Source organism: Hippoglossus stenolepis, chromosome 16, assembly GCF_022539355.2.
Source record: "Hippoglossus stenolepis isolate QCI-W04-F060 chromosome 16, HSTE1.2, whole genome shotgun sequence".
Lineage (NCBI taxonomy): Eukaryota > Metazoa > Chordata > Actinopteri > Pleuronectiformes > Pleuronectidae > Hippoglossus > Hippoglossus stenolepis.
The window spans coordinates 7,887,372-7,908,990 of record NC_061498.1 but is presented as its reverse complement, the minus strand read 5'-3'; the positions used below and the strand labels follow the sequence as shown (position 1 = coordinate 7,908,990).

At 45.8% G+C, this 21,619-nt stretch overlaps 2 protein-coding genes across 5 annotated transcripts in view; one reads left to right on the top strand and one right to left on the bottom strand.

Moving 5' to 3' along the window:
- Positions 1–668: 668 nt before the first annotated feature.
- srebf1 (sterol regulatory element binding transcription factor 1) lies at positions 669–16,121 on the top strand. 4 transcript variants are annotated; one of them, XM_047343918.1, is made up of 20 exons: positions 669–1,048; positions 3,224–3,672; positions 3,807–3,963; positions 5,469–5,644; positions 5,759–5,896; positions 6,051–6,269; positions 7,075–7,189; positions 7,442–7,599; positions 7,825–8,041; positions 8,132–8,316; positions 8,446–8,707; positions 8,995–9,161; positions 9,358–9,526; positions 9,678–9,780; positions 10,032–10,141; positions 11,173–11,305; positions 11,443–11,608; positions 12,742–12,957; positions 13,609–13,720; positions 14,330–16,121. In XM_047343918.1, exons 1-20 carry the CDS (start codon positions 943–945, stop codon positions 14,548–14,550), a joined length of 3,579 nt encoding a protein of 1,192 aa, XP_047199874.1. In that variant the 5' UTR covers positions 669–942; the 3' UTR covers positions 14,551–16,121. The 4 variants fall into 4 exon arrangements, with proteins under 4 accessions (XP_047199874.1, XP_035036648.2, XP_035036649.2 ...); XM_035180757.2 differs by lacking the exon at positions 669–1,048 and adding an exon at positions 6,409–6,453 and having other exon boundaries at positions 3,441–3,963; positions 5,747–5,896; XM_035180758.2 differs by lacking the exons at positions 669–1,048; positions 3,224–3,672 and adding an exon at positions 6,409–6,453 and having other exon boundaries at positions 3,696–3,963.
- Positions 16,122–16,791: 670 nt separating this feature from the next.
- LOC118123341 (retinoic acid-induced protein 1) overlaps positions 16,792–21,619 on the bottom strand; it is a 53,628-nt gene continuing 48,800 nt past the window's right edge. Inside the window, exon 5 of the mRNA XM_047343917.1 lies at positions 16,792–18,443. Coding sequence (XP_047199873.1) covers positions 18,435–18,443 — 9 coding nt within the window. The 3' untranslated portion in view covers positions 16,792–18,434. The remainder of the gene's footprint in view (positions 18,444–21,619) is intronic.

Sequence of the window (21,619 nt, the reverse complement as noted above, 5' to 3'; positions counted from 1 at the left end):
CAAATATGGAAAATGTATCTCCTGTCTTGTATTATTTTTGCCCACCTGCATCCTTCCACCTCACCTCCCTGTTGCTGCCACTTCCATTTCAGCAGAGAGAGAGAGAGAGAGAGAGAGACACACATGATGTAATCGCTAGACTCAGTGCTGTGACGTCAGATCACCCCACTCGGTTCCTGGGCTTCCCATTGGTCGGATTTGTCTGGTTCTACAGGAGGTGTCACGGCTCCGCGTCGAACAAACTTGACTCTCCGCTTGACCACGCCTGCTCGTTTCTGATTGGCTACCGAGGGGCAAGCCCACGATAAACACATGCACGCTGTTTTTCCTTCAATAAAAACAGTTCAATAAAAAATATGGTTGCTGGGGAATATGGTGGTAGGGGGCTGGATTTGCATAAAGTAACATATAACATTTGTTCAGTGTATTTAAATAAATTACATGCTGCTTTTCAGATGGATGCAATCAGACACAATTGATCCATTGCACGAGTTTGTTCCTCTACATTGATAATCGTTGTCTTCTTGTGCAGCGTCATCCATTATTATGATCGGATGCTCCACATGCTGTCTCCTCCTTCAGTCAACACAGTCCACACACGGGACGTGGGAAATCCACTGCGACTGCGCCGATTGGCCCCGCGCGCCTGTCAGTCACCGGGCCGGCTGGGCGGGTTCTGCTCGGCACCCACGTTAGTGAGTGACCGCTGAATGAGCCTCAGTGTTTGACTTGGTTTGACAAGTTTCTCTGCGCGATCATGGCGCTCGGGCTGCGGAGCTAGTGGACGCTTCGTGTTTTCGGCCCCTCTCGGCTCCTGGCTCTTGATGTAGGGAGAGACGCGTTTGCCTGATTTTTCTTTTTTTCGTTGCCTCCCCATCATCTGAGCGATACAGACCGCGCGGTCACAGTACCACCGTGGGAAGACCGCACACAGCAGCGAAGATGGACAGCCTGTCCTTTGACGATCCCTCGCTGGATAACCTGGATCCGACGCTGACGCTACACGATCCCAGCGAAATTGACACGGCCCTGTTGAGCGACATTGATGGTAAGCTAATGTAACGGCGGCTGCCAGCTAACGTGTGCTAACCCCCCAGCCTGTCACTGCTCCACTCATCCCTCCGACTCGTCTCCTGTGTTCTCCGGATAGTATTTACTCCATGTTCACACTTCACATTCAACAGCAGTGACCAAAACACAGCGTTCAGCTCGTAGCGTGTGTTAGCTACTACCAATTAGCCCCACTAGCTCACATTATACACTAAGCTAGCTGCTGTTCTTCTTCGGAGGATCTTTTATCGGATCACATACACACCAGATTGTTTTTACTGTGCATTAAGAACAACAGGGTTATTAGAGTGGGGGTTTAATGGCTCAGGCTAATATGTGGAAATAACGTGCTGCTGGATAGTGGCTAGTGTGCCCCGCCCCCCCCCGGCTGCTCCACATACAGGGGTTACTGGCGTTCATTCCTCTCCGCTGGGTTCAGCTAGCCTCAGTTCACCGATCATTCTCATATACTGGATTCATTCAGCCCCCAAAACACATACAATTATATTGTGTTTAATTGCATGCTGCTGTTTTGTCAATGGAATCAATACACTGGTTCGATTAAAGCCTTGTGCGTATTTACGTATCCTATCACAAACGTCATTTTTTTTTTAGAAAGACAAAAAATGCTTGTTTAACAGACACATGCATCAGTTGTGTTATATTTTCATGTTTTCGGGACATTTCCCTGTAATCGGCCAATATGCAGTTAAAACAACAGTCAACGTGTGTTGGTGATAAGCTGAGTAAACAGCCGCCTGGGGGGTTGGGGGGGTACGCAGCCTCACATCCTCGCCATCCTCCCTCCCGCGTGTGACCGCCAGTAACCCTCGGTGCTCGCTGCTCGCTGGTAACCTCGTGTGAAGCTGCGCACAAGCGCGGCCTCTCTTCCCCGTCTTGGGCTGATCGGCATAGCAAGTCTCCGAGGCGAGCTGTGATTGGTCAAGAGCGATCACCTCATATCAAAACACTGGCTTACAAACCCAGTGCTGCTGCTGCTGCTGCTGCGTTTCACCGCTGCAGACACAACACTCAGCGGGGAGAGTGACACGGAGTCCTGTTTTTTAATTTATTGCTGATGTGCCCCTGATAGGTTTTAATCAGGGCCACAATTTGAGACTTTATTAGTGAAGTTGGCCTCTTTCCAGGGCCAGAATATAACTGGCCTCTATAAACCTATGAGCTCAGTGCAGCCACGTCTATTTGAGCCTTGTCTTTCTCAGTTTTGACTTAAGCACACACACATTTCTTTTTCTGCTTATTTTGCTTATGAGAACTACGACTGTGCAATAAAATAACATTAATATAAATTTCATCAATAGTAATATTCAGGGTTCAAGGGTTCACTTTTTATTTTTTGCCTACGCATTGTGCAAGCGCAGTGAGGAGGTGTAACATAATTCATCTATCTCAGGTTTATAACATATTTGGCTGTGTGTCATTGTCATTACTCATAAAGAAGATTGGAAAACCACAACCTCAGCTCAGGAGCAAAAATCAGACTGAAGTTTATAGGGATAATTATCGATATGAAAATGTTCTCCTGATATAATTGATTAACTATTAGTCATTAGTTGCTGTAGTTCATCATTAAGTTGGTTTCATCACTCTTCAGTATCAGTATCAAAGCTGCCTGCTCATTCTAGCAGTACCCAGGCCCACAGCTGCAGGAAACAGTTTATGTGTTTTCCATCATCGTTTGTCTTGATTTTATTGAATCCTGGTTTCAATTCCTATTTTTTTTAGTTCGAAAACGAGACAAGAAAGTGTTAAATTAATAGATACATTTTTAGATTCAAGCTTTTTTTACACTGTTTATTTGCCTTATTACTATTGTTATATTTACTTTTGCGAGCTTTCTCTGAGCTGTGGTATCATAAACACTCAGGGTTGATACATGGGTACCTGGCAATGCAGATAAGAATGCAGTTGCAGATTGGAATTCCTGTTTGTTATTGGACAAACAATATAGGAAAGACATTTAAGAATACTGATGGTTGTTTTCAGTGAGACAAACTGAAAACCAGTTCTTATAAAGTTGTCTTTCAGAACTGTATTTGATAAGAACTTGGAGGCTTTGTTAATTTCGAGTGTGTATGGGCACCAAAATTATCTTTACAAAATCTACTTTCAATAAAAGTGATGGTGATTCTATTTTCTCTTCCATTTTTAGATATGCTACAGCTCATCAACAACCAGGACATGGAGTTTGGAGGACTCTTTGATACACCATACACAGGGCCCCCACCCACTCAAGAGCTTCCTGGTCTGACCCAGCCCATCACACCAGCTGCCCCTCCAACCACCACCACCACACCTCCATCTTCCTCCTCCATCCTAAGCAGCAACCCCCACCTGGATGCACTTCTGGGCCCTCCCATCACCCGTAGCTCCTCCACCCCAGACAAGGCCTTCCAGCCTCCCACTTTCCAGCAGTCCCCCTTGGCCCAGGTGCCCAACTCCACACCAAGGCAGCAGCCGGCGTCCCCGCAGCCGGCCCAGACCCTCAGACAACCCCAGGTGTCGCTGCCCCAGCCCATTCTCAGCCCGTCGCAGCCAGCCCAGGCTGCTTCACCTCATGGCTCACCTGGAACGAGCCCAGTGTTCAGCTCCACGCCCCAGGCTCTCTTCACCTCCCCTGCACCCCAGACTCTCTTCACCTCCCCTGCACCCCAGACTCTCTTCACCTCCCCTGCACCCCAGACTCCCTTCACCTCCCTGCACCCCAGACTCCCTTCACCCCCCCTGCACCCCAGACTCTCTTCATCTCCCCTGCACCCCAGACTCCCATGCAGCCCCAGACTCCCATGCAGCCCCAGACTCCCATGCAGCCCCAGCCACAGACACAACATCAGGTCCAGGCTCAGTCTCAACAAGCCCGGAGTAACTTCAGCAGCCCCAACGTCTACACAAGTAAGCACTCATTATTGGCAAAGACATATACTAGTGTCTATAACTGCTTTTTTTTTGTCTCTAAGATTGCTTAGAAAAAGAAAAATCTTAATATCTCTTCAGGTAAATGACCTAAATTGAGAGCTTTTAAATGTATTGTGATATGGGTCATTGTTGCTTTACCTTTGTTTTGCTGTGGGATTGAGCGTTGTCGTTGGATCATTCCAATATCCATCATTCAATCTGCTTCACCGAATCCAGTTGTCCTCCGACAGTCGTGTTCCTGTTGCCCTTTCATTATAATCTTTTCATTTATTTTCTGAACATTTCCTAGTGGAAAGATTCATACGGAAAAACCATCCATTCGCTGGCAGCATTATGTTCAAACCTTACAATCACATACTGACATAGTAAACAATGTAAGAATGTAGAACAGCATCTGTTTAAAAATAGTAGGAAATGCTAGATATTAAAAACTAAAATATGTATGTGTGTAAATGGATGACGTTTTTGCTACTAAATGTTAGCAGGTTTTAATTTTGGACAGCTGTGTTTTGTGCCCACCTTCAGCTAAAAATAGATCATTAAGTTTTAAATGGATTACGACACCAGGTCAATGTAGTTTAAAGCAGATTTGGGTTTCTGTGCATGCCCGGCTTCGATAGTCTCCCACAAATGAAGCTCTAGTGCCCAGCACGGTGTCTCTTCGTGTGTGTTACATTTCCCAAGCTACGACACAGGGTTAATCAACCTCATTTGATCGCATGTCCAAGTCCTAATCTAATAGACTTTGCTCAGCAGTGTGAGTGTGTGAGCTCAATGAAAAATTATTTTTCTGGGAAAGTCCCGTTGCACATGTACACGTCTGCATATGCACGTACTGTATTTGTATGTCTTTGTTTGAATATAGTTGAACAAGTAAGAGACAGGCAGCGGACATGTGCACAGTAAACCTTTGACACCCTGATTGTTGCTGTTTGTTTTAATGGGGGAAATAAAACTTTTTTTTGATGTAATACTTTTTTATTACTTGGGAAAATTCCCCGACCCAGACGCCGAGAGGTCATTGCAATCAGCAGCCCAGTTGGAGCTGATAAGAAAGATAAGGTGACACACTGAATGTTGCCCTCACTTATATCTAATGGGATTGCAGTTCACCACCTTTGGCCTACAAATCCATAGACAATGGCTTGATCGGTGTGAAGTGTAGCAAAAGTAGCTCTCGCTTTTAGAGTTGCAACAATAACAACACATTTTGTATAATCATTGTGCAATTATAAAATTACAGCAGAGGCTTTTGACTAAATTTTGGAATTCTTCAAACAACAAACTTTAATTCTGACTCACTATAGCAAGGTTAAATAAATTTAGCAATTACTTCCTGCGCGGTAGAATTTCCTGCATAACTTGTTTGTTGAATAATGGAATGGCAATTGTGTAGTTGCCAAAAAAAAAGCACGTGATGCCATGGATTGTTGCTGTGGATATTTTTTAAAAAACAAATCTGTTGCATACCTACTTTCCAGCTGTCAGCCCCACCAGCATCAGCATACCCGCCACCAGTTTGTCATCCTCGCCTCCAAGCCTCCAGCCGGTGACCATCCATGCTCAGCTCCAAGGTCTGACCACCACCGCTTCTCTGCTGGCCACCACGACAAGCCAGCCCACTCAAACCATCGCACAACACATTCAGCAAGTACCGGTAAGTGAACGGGATTGCCGTGTGAATGAGCTTCACTGAACAGGCACAAGCCAAATATATGCAGCGTTGTCTTTGGTTTGTATGTCATGTGACTGTTAACAGTGTGTTTCCCAGGTGTTGCTGCAGCCCCAGTTCATCAAGGCGGAGTCTCTGCTGCTGACCACCCTGAAACATGACCCCTGCATAGTCACGACAATGGCCTCCCCCACATCCCTGTCCACCACCAACCCAGTACAGAGCACTTCAATACAAGTAGGGACCTTGTTTTTCATGTTAGCTCAATGCTAACACCATGCAGTGCACCTTGTTTAAGGCATTGCCACTGACTTTAAACATGTTGGATGCGATAGACAGAAAGGTTTTCCAACTCCTTATCTCCTCTCTCCTGTTTCCCCCCTCCCCTCAGGCTTTTATGGGCAGTGGCACCATCCTGACCACCATGCCAGTCATGGTGGATACTGACAAGCTCCCAATCAACCGCATCGCCATCAGCGGTAAGCCGCTTGGCTTTCCCCACAAGGGGGAGAAGCGCACTGCTCACAACGCCATCGAGAAGCGCTACCGCTCCTCCATCAACGACAAAATTTTGGAGCTCAAAGACCTGGTGGCTGGTACTGAGGCCAAGGTAAGAAAAGCACATTTATCATCATATTTAGTTTTTAGTTTTATTTATTAGCTAATTTTATGTAAAGGTGCAGTGCACATTAATTCAAAAACTGCTAAAAGTTGAATGAGGTAGCCAAGATCCTCTTTTTCATCTCTAGTCCCTGGACACAGTCACCCTAAAAACAGAGACGACAAAAAGACAGGTGAATATTAATCCATTAATTAGTAAAACATCATTTAGAATTTGGGCTTGGTTACATTTGAGATATTGATATTAATAGGGATGTTTGCCATTTTGCTAAGTTAGCTACAAAGACTAAGTCATCAGTTATTATCGCCCTTAAATTCCTCATCATCTCTGATGTTTAAATCTTTTTTTCAATGATAAACGCAAGACCTTTTTTTTCTTATCCATCACATTCACTGACCCGTCTCTGTCTGCATGTCTGTTGGTGAAATGCTTTGCCAAGTCTTACATGTTGGCTCCCTTCTGCACGTAAACATCTTTTACAGATGGGCTTGCCTTGACTGTCAACATAATGCCATACTTTGCGTCTTGCGTCGGCCTTGTCAACCAACAATAGGTCTTGTATTAGCAGCCATGCCTCTCATCTTGTTGATGTGGCCACTATGCTTTAAGTGGAAGCAGAGGATTGATGCAACTCGTAGTAAACAGACACTACCGATACTAGTAAAATTGGATATTGTAGCTTTTAATATCAGGGTATTGACGTTTTCTGGTGTCTGTATTCTGTGTAACTCTGTCATGACGTCATGTTTAGCATTGGGTTTCAGTCAGTCTCGTCTTTTTCTTCTCCTCTAAGCTCAACAAGTCTGCAGTGCTGAAGAAAGCCATCGACTACATCCGCTACCTGCAGCAGACCAACCAGAAACTCAAACAGGAGAACATGGCTCTTAAAATGGCTGCCCAGAAAAACAGTACGTGCTTCAAGTCTTTCTCTCTTCTTTATTCCTTAACAGTTTGCCGACAGTTCATTTCAATTCATTCAGAGTAAGTTGACCTTTTTGTGATGAGGTCTATTGATAGCTACTGTTCTCCTGAAATGACCAATGTGAAAATAGTCTTCTATTCCCTCTAAGTAAGTGGGAGTAAAGGCTGAAGATGTATTTGCTTTTATGCCACTGATTGACCCTCGGTTAATGCCCTTCTCATCTCTCCTCCTCCTTCAGAGTCTCTCAAAGACCTGGTTGCCATGGAGGTAGATGGACAGGCTGATGTGAAGAACGAGCTGCCGACCCCGCCAGCTTCTGACGTGGGCTCTCCGACATCTTTCTCACACTGTGGCAGTGACTCAGAGCCCGACAGTCCGATGGGGGAAGAGACCACGGTATGCAGCTCTCAGTGAAACTGCAGTCAGCAGAGGTGTTTCACATCAGATGAGGGGTTGGGTCCATGTTTTAACTGAGCAAACTGTCCTCAAGGGAGACAGTGAATCACTGCCTGCTCATGTGTTAACAGGTCACTTAATTACCATAATGCCATAAGCGGATGCTTTTAAATTGTGTTTTTTTAAACACACATTTTTATCTCTGGTTTCTCTTCTATGTAACAGCCAGCTACGGGTGCGGTGGACAGATCGACAGCCAGCAGCAGTGCTGGTGGAATGTTAGACCGTTCCCGCATGGCGCTCTGCACCTTCACCTTTCTTTTCCTGTCTCTCAACCCTCTGGCTGCTCTGCTGTGTTCATCCGGCAGCAGCTCAGCTGGAAGCGCTGCAGCTGCCACCGCCCATCACGCAGGCAGGAGCGTTCTGGGTGTGAATATTGCAGGTATGGATGGATAGATGACGGGAGGGTAGGGCTACAATTTCATGTAATGTTTTCTAAAATATGACACTGTTTTTATTTTGTCCTCTATAGCGGAATCATGGGGCTGGATGGACTGGATGCTTCCAACTATACTTGTGTGGCTTCTGAATGGTATTCTGGTGTCGGGAGTTCTGATCCGTCTGCTGGTGTATGGAGAACCTGTAACCAGACCCCACTCTGGATCCTCTGTTTTGTTCTGGAGGCACCGCAAGCAGGCTGACCTGGACCTTGCAAGAGTATGTATTTTTTTTGTCCTTAAAATATTCTCAGGAGTTACTTTTATCGTCTACTTGTCTTTAGCGACCTACTCTGGGTCACCATTTATCTGTTCAACCTTGTCATTCTGTCTCTTTTACCTTCCCCAGGGTGATTTTGCCCAGGCCAGTCAGAACCTGTGGACGTGTCTAAAGGCTCTCGGTCGCCCCTTACCCATCTCCCAGTTGGACCTGGCCTGTGCTGCATTGTGGTCTCTGCTAAGATTCTGCCTCCAGCGGGTCTGGGTGGGCCGCTGGCTTGCTGCTAGAGCTGGAGGCCTGCGTTCTGACCGCCCCCTGCAGGAGGATGCTTGCAAAAGCAGCCGTGACGCTGCCCTGGTTTACCACCGTCTGCACCAGCTTCATATGACAGGTTGGTTGGTGGGAAAAAACCCTGTTTCTGGATTAAGCCATTGTGGTAGACTGAACGCATTTGAGTGGCATATTGAAGTGACAAAAATCTCAGGAGATTTAAGAGAAACTCTGCCCCCCTTTTCTCCTGCGAGGGTAAGCTTATGTTTTCTCTGTGCCAAAAAAAGAAGGTTTCAAAATCCTTTGGCTTCAGTGAATATCACCTGACCACTTTGGCTCTTTTTTTCATTCTTGCATCACTGTTGTTCTCTATAACAGTACATTTTTCAAATCTGTCCGTGCATACAGGTAAATTGAATGGCAGCCACCTATCAGCAGTGCACATGGCTTTGAGTGCAGTGAACCTGGCAGAGTGTTCTGGCTCCTGTCTGCCTGTAGCCACTCTGGCTGAGGTCTACGTCTCTGCAGCTCTACGGGTCAAAGCCAGCCTGCCCAGGATCCTGCATTTCACCTCTGTAAGTCCCCTTGTACTTTAAACACCCGTAAACAGCAAGCAGTTCAGAGTTGACATTTAGTTCATTTGTTTTTACCATAACTGGGACGTGGCAATGAACCAAATCAGTTAATGATTAAGCTGTGTGATTCTGTCAACACTCCTCTCATTGAAGAAATAAGAGTGCAGAAGTTAACTCAACCCTTTGTTTGTCACAGCGTGCTTTCCTGAGCAGCGCCCGTCAGGCGTGCCTGTCGTCCAGTGGCAGCGTGCCTCCGGCCATGCAGTGGCTCTGTCACCCACTGGGTCACCGCTTCTTTGTCGATGGGGACTGGGCTATTCGCAGCACTCCCAAAGAAAGCATCTACAGCCAGGCTGGCAATACAGGTCAGTGTGTGCAAAAATGACATAGTTAATGTGTAACTTTATTCTTGTAAAGCCAAAGTGACTTTGAAACCTCTGGAAATGTGTCACCTGAAACTGAGGCCGATCTCATAAGTCTATCCCATAATAAAATCTTTTGCTGGTACTGTTGCAGTGGATCCTCTGGCCCAGGTGACTCAGGCATTCAGAGAGCACCTCTTGGAGAAGGCTCTGTACTGTGTGGCCCAGCCTCAGACGAGTCCCAGCCAGGGCGAGGGGTGAGAAAAGCCAACACACCTCCAGATAGCTGTTTTTGACACCACTTTGATTTTTATACCATCATGATTGATTTACTATTTGACATTATTTAGGTGTGAATAGACACCATCAAGGAGAACAACATTAAGAATAAGGATAGCATGACAGACTATGAAAAATAGAGTAAATTCTCATTATATGTTTTTGAAATGGTCATTACATGTTGATGATGAGGCAGCGAAATAACCATTCGGTGTGTGTTTGTCCTCAGGGAGTACGCCGATGCCCTGCAGTACCTCCAGCTGTTGATTAGCGCATCAGATGCTGCTGGCGCCACATCCCAGTCCTTTGCAATCGGCTCCAACATGGCTACTGTGACTGGTAGGTCACTGTGGCCCTTGTCATTTGTGTTAACAACACGTTTATGTCTCTGCTTTATGTATGAGGGTTTAAAAACCCACCACTGTGAGGACATTTTATATTGGATATTATAGAAAACTTTGATTTGTGGTGATATTCTAATGTCATTGGCAACAGTATGGCCTCTGTTGTTGAATCCCTGCACAAAATCAGCTCCTAAAAACTTTGGCAACTGAACACTCGCTGACTGAAACTACTTCTGTTGCTCGAGTGCATCATCACATTCAATTCTAGATTTGCACTCCTGACTTCATTACTATTTATCTTCTTCCCTGAGTGTTTCATTTGCTTCTCTTGCATCTTTTCCTCACCTGCCCAAGTGTCCCATTACCATAATGCGCTTGCAAAAATAACGGGGCCATGAGAAGAAGTTAACTTTTACACTACTGAGATCGAGTAGCTTGATTTCTGCAGGGCTGGCTTCCACCCGCCCACCACTTGCCTTTGTCCTCACTGATCACTGATCTGAGTGAAAGGGAGCTAGGTGAAGGGGAGGCATCCGCTAGATTGCTTCATCTATCTTCAGTGCTGTCAAATCGGTGATCACCTTGAGAGCCGCGAGGGAGAGGGAGGTTGTGCAGGGATTTAATAGGAGACGTTTGTTGGCAGAGCCTCAGGTTGCTCACACACTGTGTCAAGTGCCTGTGTGTGTGTTCCCCAATTTAAACGGAGACGTCTTCCCTTAAGAGGAAGTTATGAAATTGGTTACTTCCTCTACAACTATGCTAGAGGGCAGAAATGGATTGATTCAGAGGGCAAGATATAGAAAGCAGAGTGTGTGTGTGTGTGTGTGTGTGTGTGTGTGTGTGTGTGTGTGTGTGTGTGTGTGTGTGTGTGTGTGTGTGTGTGTGTGTGTGTGTGTGTGTGTGTGTGTGTGTGTGTGTGTGTGTGTGTGTGTGTGTGTACTCAAGCATGTTAAATGTGAAAATGGACAGTGGGAGATTTGTCTGCTGCTGGTGTCTCACCTTTGACTGATTTGTTCCAAAAACCAGGCTGCGACCCGCACTCCAAGTGGTGGTCTTCGGTTGCTGTGGTTATCATCAACTGGCTCCAAGGAGATGATGCTGCCGCGGAGAGACTGTATCCGACTGTGGAGCACCTGCCCCGCAGTCTGCAGAATGCAGAGTAAGTTGGACATAGACACACTGAAAATTCTACAGCCGGTCAAAGAAGAGTACGTTGCATTACCCTCATCTGCCAATACCACACTTCCAGTGCTTTAACCTGTGTCCTCTGTCTCTTTCCCCCCCTCGCTCTGTCAGGAGTCTTCTGCCCAAAGCGTGTCTGAACACATTCAGGGCAGTGCGAGCTCTGCTGTCCAAGCCAGAAAACTGCCAACTGAGTCTGAGCTACAGCGACAAGGCCAGCGCTGTGCTCCGAGACAGCCTCAACCTAGGACCACACTGCCACAGCTCCAGCTTAGACAAGGTACACAAACACACAGACACACACACACACAGGCACTTCCAGATTTGTACACATAAACGTCCTGTTGATGTTTATTATTCCGCTGAGTGGAATTTTGCAAATGCGACCGCATCCGCATTAAAAATCAAGAAAAAAAACAAACACTCAGCGACAGATGTGCCCACACATCTGTGTGTATGAAATTGTAAACACAGGAAATTGCCCACACATTATCTCTTAAGTACACACACACTCTTTTCACAATACAAAGCCACACACACTTTAACCACAGACAGCGGCTCCCCGACAGCAACTCCCACTCTGTGATACCATGGTGTCCTTCCCTCTGGCGTTTAGCAGATGGTAATGCTGGTGGAGAGGCGGCTCACAGTGTGCGTTTGTCTACGGACAGAGCTGTAGTGCATTGTAGTTGCATTGCATGTGTGTCTCAGTAGAGTGCAATGTACCTGCTATGCAACACAGAGCTGGGCCACAAACAGCAGAACGCACAAAATGAAATGTCCTCCACCAGTACGTTGAGACCTGTTCGTGTGGGCTAGAGTCTCTTTCTTTTCAAACATACAATACTTGTTAATGTTAATACGACTCATGATATTTAGTCTCATTGTGTTAAGTACTTATTGAATCACATTTTCCCTAGAAATGTGTCTGAAAAACTTTGGAATTCCACTTAAGAAAATGCAAGTTTTTCCACTAGATGAAATGGTGCAAATTAAAATCTCATATCACTCTTATATGTGTGGTCGTCCACTAACCAGAAGGTTGGTGGTTCGATTCTCGCCTCCTCCAGTCCGCATTTGGAAGTGTCTGTGGTCAAGATCCTGTGAAACAAATTGCCCGTGTGTGCTGGAGTTTATGTCTGAAAACAGCTTAAGTGGACATTATTAACAATTCCTAAGTTCTCCTGTTTGTCTTTGTTTATTAGTTATTATAGTATTGTTTTTCCATTTGAAGATTGAAATAGAGACGCATGGTATCATCCACCATTAACACCTATGGAAAGAACTTGACATTTGAGACCTAACTGCATATGTCTTATATTTCAGTCTCCAGGTCTTCAGTCCTTTTCCATTTGCTGTGGTGTTATTTATGTCCTTCATTCCTCAGTCTAAATCCTGTTCTTCTCCCTCTAGGTCATCCAGTTGCTCCTGTGTGATCTGCTGTTGGTGATGAGGACCAACGTATGGCGTCTGCAGCAACAAGGGGCCAGTCCCGCGGGGTCAGGGCCGGTGGGCACCAGTGGCCCAGCGGGGCCCCACCAGGCCTCTCCACCGGAGCTCCAGGGCTTTCAGCAAGATCTCAGTTCCCTACGCAAGCTGGCGCACACCTTCAGACCTGCAATGCGACGAGTATGTATGAGAGGATTAGTCACCACTTTTAGATTTCCTTATATAAGTTGAGCTCATGCATTCGTGAAACTTCACAGTGAAACATTGTCACTGACATACTGCCGAACTTTTATATCCTCTCGCTCGAACACCACAAATAATCTTTGATTGACACACACTAAGGGAATTATTAAACCAAGAACAACACACCGACGCACACTCTTTAAACTGCAACTCATTAGACTGCCTTTTTGTAAATGCTCTTTAAACCGCTTGTATAAGATCGACACACCGGCATCAAGACGGATCCGTACATGCTGCACATACCTGACGTGACAATAGCATGAAGAACGCAAACAAAAAATGCAAAGCTTTACGAGATGCACTCAGTATAGACATACAAATACTTCCTGTGCACATATTTGCAGGCAGTCCATGCTACAATCCTCTGTGGAAATTAGCTGGGAGGTGTTGGAAGCGCACACACACACACACACGCACACGCACCCCTGAGGCAAGTGTTTAGCAGCGTTGTTCACAAGGCTTCAAAGTCTCTCTGAGGTAGAGCCGAACATTCTGTGTGAGTCATCATCACTCGCTCCCATCCCTCCTCCTCCTCTTCCTCCGCCTCCGCTTCTCTCATCTCTCTCCCTCCCCTCCATCTCTCTCCAGTTGTTTCTCCATGAAGCTACAGCCAGGCTGATGGCGGGGGCCAGTCCCACCCGCACACATCAGCTCCTGGATCGCTCGCTGCGACGCAGAGCAACCCCTGGAGCCAAGACAGGTGTGTAGAGATGCTGATCTTTGTTTTTCATCCACTCTGCACAAGCAGTTCTGCAGCATTGTTTTCGTATTAATTGCTGTTCTTGAGATTCTGAATTTGTGCACACTATTGTTTATTTTTTCCACATTTTTCTGAGGGGCCTAATTAGATTAGGTTTGATATTTTCAATGCATTGCCTACCCTTATTTCCCCTGTACACTGGTATCGTGACATGTTCTTTACCTTAATCACAAGTTTAATTAGTTTTCTGTTGTTAAATTGCTCTAGTACAAAGCTCTAATTAAAGTAGGTTGCAGAAAAAACGATCCAAAAAATTGAGAGATGACTAATAAACCTCAATCATGCAGATTTTCTTGATTTCTTTTCAACATTTTTAATAAAAGTTGTAGCGCGCTGAGAGACACTGAATGGTTGTAATCAGTGGCTCTAATCAGCTCCTCATCTTTTTTGGCCAATTATTCACTGCACTAAATCCCATCAGTAATTAAACAATAAGCTGTTGAAGTCTGATCTGGCTGTCGGCGGCTGATCACATCCAAAAGCTCACCCGGAATAGCGTGGCAGCAACGTTGATTGTTCCTTTTTGTTTGTGTGTGTGTGTGTGTGCAGAGGAGTGCGAGACGCGACCTGGACAGCGGGAACAGGCGGAGGCCGTGATGCTGGCGTGCCGCTACCTCCCTCCCTCCTTTCTGTCGGCTCCCGGCCAAAGGGTAGGCATGCTGGCAGACGCAGCCCGCACCCTGGAGAAGCTGGGAGACAAGCGGACCCTCCACGACTGCCAGCAAATGATCATCAAGCTGGGCAGTGGCACCACGGTCACCAACAGCTAGAGAGAAGGGAGAGGGGAGAGGGGAGGGGCATGAGAGACATGCACGGACACTGTATATAGAAACAAACATGCTCCCACAGACACACAACCACACAGTCCCTGGCATTTTTGGCGTGCAGCCACCGAACAGATTTATTAAACTATACCGATCCACATCAACCTAACAGGATATTCTTCATGGACTGCCTCTCCCACCGCCCCAACCCCACATCAGAAGGCACTTACCGTGTTCACACTCTTGTTGCTCTGGAGTATTATCACAATATAGGAAGCATTTTTCTCTCTTACCGAGCTGAATCCCCACCCCCCCGCGAGAAATTGAATTGCAGTGCCACTGTTTTCCACAGAGAGGAGCCATGAAGTCCTCCTGGTTGATGGTGTGTCAATGGTCTCCATGTGTGTGAGTGAGTGAGCATGCATGCGTGCATGTGTGTGTGTGGAGCGTGAAAGAGATATTTTCTCTGCATTTGCTCGGTATCGTCCCACCCCCAGTCTTTTTTCGACACAGATGCATCCTCTACAGACAGGAGTGCTCAGTGGGTTGGAGTGGCGGGCTGCTCTGATTGGCTGCAGAGTGAGGTGTCGCTCGTGCGTGGGAGGAAAGTGGCCAAACTCGGATTGGTCCAGCTGTGGGCTTGTACAGTGGGGGGCCGCTCTGCAGGTCGTCCAGATAGTACTGATCACGTTTCACTGGGGGGGGATCTGAGGGGTCCCACTGTACAAGCTCTGTGTCTGTATCTGCACTAGCCCTGAGAGGCTGATTTCATTAAGTAATAATATGGCTTTATGAGGTTATTTTCATAGAGGTCCATGTTTTTGTTTTGCTGTGTACATATTTTAAAATTGTATTTATAATCTGTAAGAACTTTAATTAAGCAGTATTTTTGCATAAGCAGAGTGAAAAAATGCGTACATTCTTCCCTCGATTCTGTTTTATTGGGAAGCGTTTGATTAGATCCAAATAATGCAGTTACTGTGCTGTGTTGCCATGGTGACGAGTGTCAAAATTTCGACAGTATCAAGGTGATATTTGCGGCATGTCGTCTGACTCAGTTGACCTTTTTGCACTGTTGCACACGCAGGCAACTGTGATATCAAAAGACATTTGGCAGAATCCAATTCTGGCATCGTAGAGCGACAACTCAAACTATAACTTGAACCTTTTCCAGCATAATGACACAATTTCAAAATAAGAGACTGTTCTTTTCCAAAGAGGACCTGCAGTGCATCTTTTCTTGTGTTTTTGTTTGTTTTGTTTGTAGCTTCATCATAAAGAGCAATACATGTTCTTCAGTCATTATAGTTTCATGCTCCTAGAGAAACACTGTTTATTACTTTTTAGACAACTGTAAAAAGGAAAAACTTTGGCATGTGTTGTTTTATTTTGTCCCTGGACCGGTTTGTTTTTTATAGTGTGTCACTAATGTGAAAGACTGGCAGACTTTGGTTTGAGATGAATGTAAAGCAACCACGTCTCAAGGTTCTGTTCACCGACATCTTATCATCTCTCCCTTTTGTCTTTGGGTTCATCATTTATTCTGATGTAAATATTAAAACATTTTGTAAAGAAGACCTGAGCGTTTTGTCCTGGTGTGGTCAGCTGCAGCGGGTTAATGATCTGATGAGTTCGATACCAGATGATGCAATAAAAGTAGATAAAGTCTCTCTCCACTAACTTCAACATGATGCAAGGAGGTCATGGTCTTTCCACGTAGTGGGATCAAAGTTTTTTGGGCAAGTTTCCCTCTGACAATATATCAAAACACATTTAGTCAAACTTTATATCTGTAAGCAAAGAACATTAGTTAAGGTTGCTAGTTGCACATTATGTGATTTCTTGCAATCAGAAAGTTTGAAGTATTTACTACCTGGATCCGGACAATGGAAGGACCCAAGAATTGTTTTATTCATTTATTTAACGCTGCGAGATCTGGTGTTTGTTTGACAATCTGCTGACTTTTGTTAGTTGACTGTATTCAACTTCATCCGGCTTGATGAATGATAAACATGTAAATCATGTTCATACATGTTCACAGCACAAGCTTTGAAATAACTTTGTTAAAGTGTCATGATAATTGGAAATGACTCGTTCATTGTGGCAACTTCAAACTGGCACATACTGTATAGTTGTGGAGGCTGATTGCCGGCCTCCCTCTGTACAACACCACAGTTTTAAGAAATCCGAATTGTCTCGTGTGTGTCAGTGTCAGTGCACGTTCAGTAAAGACAAAAAGAGCAGGCGTCAGTCGTAGCAGCATTGAAAGGTGCTGGTATATTTAACATTGGCGTTACAAAAAACATTTCAAACAAAGTGATGCTGTGTCATCAATTCCAAACAAATAGACATGAAAATCAATAAAACGGCATGCTCCAACTGAGGTGACATTCCCAAAAAAGGTCGTTTTTTTTTTTTTTCATCAATGGATTCTTTTAATAACATTTTATAAGCAATAACATATTCCATCTTATAGAAAATAAACATCTCTAGGAAATACTATACACAGTTATATTAGTACATCACATCTTACATTTAAACAGCATCAAATACTTATATACACCATTAAATAATGAGTTTCATAATAAAAGAGAAAGTTTGGTGTGGCGTTTTTGCACTTTCTTTTATGCTCTAATACTTAAATATGTCTCCTTTTGATATGACCAGTACTTAAACTGACGCCCTGTGCCGGGCGTTGTTACATAGCATGGCAGAGTGAGAAGCTACATTTGAAATACACAAACGTGTGTGTGTGTCATGAGATCTGAATTGAATGTGTATCTTTCTGCAGAGCTGTGAAATAATTATACATCATGGCAATGTTTAACAGTAATACTTATGAGCTGTACATAGACATGAAGTGAGATGGCCTGACCCCCAGTTGGACCCTTGGAGCCCTGATCTGCAACCTGTCAAGTGATGACTGTACATATTGAATGTGCACACAGTTGAATGGACTTTTTTTTTTTTTTTTCTTATTTCTTATTTTTATTCTCTGAAGAACACAAAGCCTGACATTTACCAAGGGTGACGCGATGATGTCGTATAGTCATAATGCACATCAAAATACATCTCCGAAGATAAGAGCGTTATATTAAAATACTGCGGCCATTTTATTCTTAACTCTTCAATATCAGAATATTTAGAACCTGTAAAGCACGTCATCATGTACAGCTTCCTTTTTTGTTTTTCGTTTTTGTCTCTTGTTTTGAACACAAACGCACACGTGGAGATGGGACATCCGGTGGTTGGGTGCTGCTTTTTTTGAAATGTACTCGAACATGAGACGCACTTCTTCACTCACACAGACACATGTTCACAAACACACCGATGATGAGACCGTAGAATGACAGATTCATGATTATCACACACACGCACACGCACACACACACACAGACGCACTCACGGGCACACTCTTGGCCCACAGACAAGGTGGCCAGAGGGATGCTCCTGTCCAATCAGTGTCGGCCAGGTGTCTGAATATGATAGCAAGCCATCGAAAGGCAGAACACGCACACACACACATCCCTCACTCTGCATTTCAAACAGCCCCCCTGTGCACTGGGCCTCACAGGCACACAGTCTCTAAAGCGCAGGCTGTCCTCCTGTTAAACAGTGCCGCTGCCTTCTGCCTTCCAGTCACGGGCTCAGTTGAGAACACACATTTCCAGGCCAGGTTCAGGGAGCAGCTACTCTCTGTGGAGCGGTCTGCCCCCGAGCTTCACCTCAGTGCAGCCTTTTTTTTGCCTTTGCCCGGCCCCGACGAGCCTGTCCATCATCAGTCATCATTTTTTGGGGGGTATCGGTGGCTGTTCGGACAGCGTTTTCCTTTGCCTGGCCGGAGAGGTGGTGCTTGCTTGTTGGTGGTGGAGGTGGTACACTGGAATATCTTACAGGTCCTGTTGACGAAGGGTAAAGAGACCGTGACATGAATGCAGATCACAAACACACATGGAGCACAAACATGACTTCTTGAGTTTCAATTACATGTTACATCTCCATGCAACTTTATTACACAAGTTCAAGGTAAAGGGTCACAAGCGTTTTTTCATCAAATAGCTTGAGAACACAACTAATTTAATCAAATCAAATCAGTGCCTGAAGTTTCTCTCTCTGCTGCATTAGCCTTGAACTCATCACCACTGAATTCCCTCTAATTCCTCAGCCTTGATGTTCTCTTGATGTTCATCTAGACATTTTCATGCAGGTAGACTGCAGGTGGAGGCGCCTCATGTGCAGATGTGCAGCTCGTATGTCTGTGCGTCTTTTGTGTGCGAGACCGAACAAGAGCGTTTCTGTGCAGATCTGCAGAACGCAGACATGAAAGCGAGCAGGCTGCAGCGTGCACGGGTGGGGAGATGGATGCATCTGGCCAGTGAACCAGCTCCACTGTGAGAGACACAGCAGGAACGCCTACTAATTGTGCCGGTGTGCTGGTGCTGCTGGTGGTGGTGGAATGCCTTCTTTCCCCTTATCCTCCTCTGCAGCCCCCAAGTATCTCTCATTCCCTCTCCGTCTTTCTCTGAACTGCCAGTTACCCGTCCTCATGCCCTGGACTCAGACCAGCAGCTTTGCTCTCTGTCTTTTATCTGTCTCTCTTTCTCTTTCAGTCTGTCTATTTCTTTCCCCCTCTCCCTCTTTGAAGTTTCCCCCCTCTTTCTGTTTACCTCCCTGGAGTAACTCATCCCTTTTTTTACGCCTTCAGTCTCACTTGTTCTCTCTCTACTTCTCCATCACTGAGTGTGTCTCCCCTTTTTGCTGCCTGTCTCTCTCGTTGGCCTTCTTTTCTCTTTCTATCCGTCTCTTTTATTCTGTCGCTCTCTGATGTAACTGCCCCCATTCGTCTTTTGTTCCCACCCAGCTGCTGCAGCACAAAACAGTCTGTTTCTCTCTCTCCCCCTGCCTCTGCCTCTCTCTCTCCCACTCCCACTCACATGTGCATGTGTGTATGAGCGTAGCGGTAACCTGTTAATGAACCTGTGTGGACAAGCACAGTTTGTATGTGTGTGTGTGTGTGAAGCCATAGCTAAAGGCAGCATGTGTTTGCAATGTCATCGATATGTGCGCTCCAGCCCTGAAACCAAGTGAACGCAGGCAGAGAGAGAGTTTCTGAGGGGGACCCATGGGTGGGGTGGTTGCGTGCTTGTGTGTGTGTGTGTGTGTGGGTGTGTGTGTGTGGTGTGTGTGTGTGTGTGTGTGTGTGTGTGTGTGTACGTGTGTGTCTGCTCTTCCCTTTGATTAGGCTGCTCAGCGTAAATTGGCACAGCACAGACCCCCACACACACGCACACACACACACACACACACAACACACACACACACACAGACCTTCAGATCCCTCAGCTGATGACAGCTCTGTCTCAGCCCGCTAACAACAATCTCTCTCTGTCTTGCTCTCCTTTTCTCACACTCTATTTCTGCTACTTAGACGTGGGAGTTGAGGTGAAGAGAGACAGGGAGAGGAGGTGAGGGAGAGAGAGAGATAGATAGAGAGAGAGAGAGAGACAGGGAGAGGAGGTGAGGGAGAGAGAGAGATAGAGAGAGAGAGAGAGAGACAGGGAGAGGAGGTGAGGGAGAGAGAGAGAGATAGAGAGAGAGAGAGAGAGGCGGGGAGAGAGAGAGAGGAAAGGATGAAGGGAGGACGACTGAAAATGAAAATGGAAAAAGGGAGCACACGGGAGATGAGAGGTGATGCGAGTGAGAGACAGAGGGAGCTGGAACAGCAGGGGAGCGCAGGAGTAAATATAAGGGGAACAGGGAGAGAGGGAGAAAATAACAAGAGGCAGGAGCAGAGAGAGGGAGAGAGGATGGGTGGAAGGAGCATGTGGGGAGGATACCAGGCAGCGGTGGTGGGTGGGGTGTTTTGATCAAGAGCCAGCTTTTCATCCCTGTCAGTCTGCACAGAGGAGAACAGGAGAGAGGGAGGGGGAGAGATGCGGAGAAGGGAGGGAGGGAGGGAGGGAGGGAGGCTGCTGCCTCAATGCACCGCTGCTCCCTGCTGAATGTCAGCATCTCTCCCCTCCTCCCCACCCACCCACCCACCCTCCTCTGCATTTGACCTTCCCCTCTTGTGCTGCAGTGAAAATACGCCACCAGCAGATGGCGTGTGTCTTGCAGGTGAGCTGACAGTGGAGTTCGAGGTGGCCCACTGTGATTGCAGTGGTTTACGGTCATGGCAGTGGGTGTGAGTGACAGTAACACACAAAGGGCACAGAACCGTTATTGGTTTAACTTGCCAAGGTCATTGAGTACGTATGGATTCAGTAACACACGATGTCCGAGATGAGATCCAGGCCTGTATGTGTTATACTGACACGAGAGAACATCACCCTGAATCCTCAGGTTTTCCTCTTTCATTCCTTCTGTGTTTTACAGGAGCTGACGATTGTGTTTTCTGTTCGGTATCATCTATTGTGCTGCTGCCTGTGACAGCAACGTGACAATTCAATTGTTTTTCTTCAGTGCAGAGCGACGACGAGAGGAAAGGACAAAAAGACGATGCCATGTTTGTGGTGTAGCGAGGGAGGGGGGAAAAAATCTGAATCGCACAGTGGTTTTTAAAGCAGGGAGGTTATCAGTGTTGTTATGGGAACAATTTCTGCACAAGACATATGTGAAACACTCGTATCTAATAGGCTATTCTCCCAGATGCAAAGACAGACCACCTTGTTTTTGTGATTGACTGTTAAACGTGCAATATGTAACCTCAGCCACTAGGGGTCCCTCAAAGGACCTAGTTTGATGACGTGAAGCAGCGTGGGATCATGGGAGTTATTGTCTTCACCACCATTGCTGATGAACATCTACATGACGTGACTCAGGTGCAAATCATGTTCAAGGATAAGGTAATGTTTTATCCATGTTACGCAGCAAACGGCAATGAGTAGTGGTGATTCATTTTGAGAGTGATACAAACAGTGGACGTGTATTTTAATTTGTCCCAGAAGTTATAGCAGTGAAGTGACAAACAATGCTGATATGACAAAATGAAATGTGACTACAATGATGCGTCCTGCCCCCTTGAATGAAGTTGTGGATTTCTCAGGGTTTGATGATAGATAGATAGATAGAAACA

Bases quoted from the DNA above. Each gene is read 5' to 3' on its own strand.
- srebf1 (XM_047343918.1), top strand. From the start codon at position 943: ATGGACAGCCTGTCCTTTGACGATCCCTCGCTGGATAACCTGGATCCG. The intron at 7,190-7,441 runs GTACGTGCTTCA...CTCCTCCTTCAG, and splicing joins AATGGCTGCCCAGAAAAACA to AGTCTCTCAAAGACCTGGTT. The intron at 9,781-10,031 runs GTGAGAAAAGCC...GTTTGTCCTCAG, and splicing joins AGTCCCAGCCAGGGCGAGGG to GGAGTACGCCGATGCCCTGC.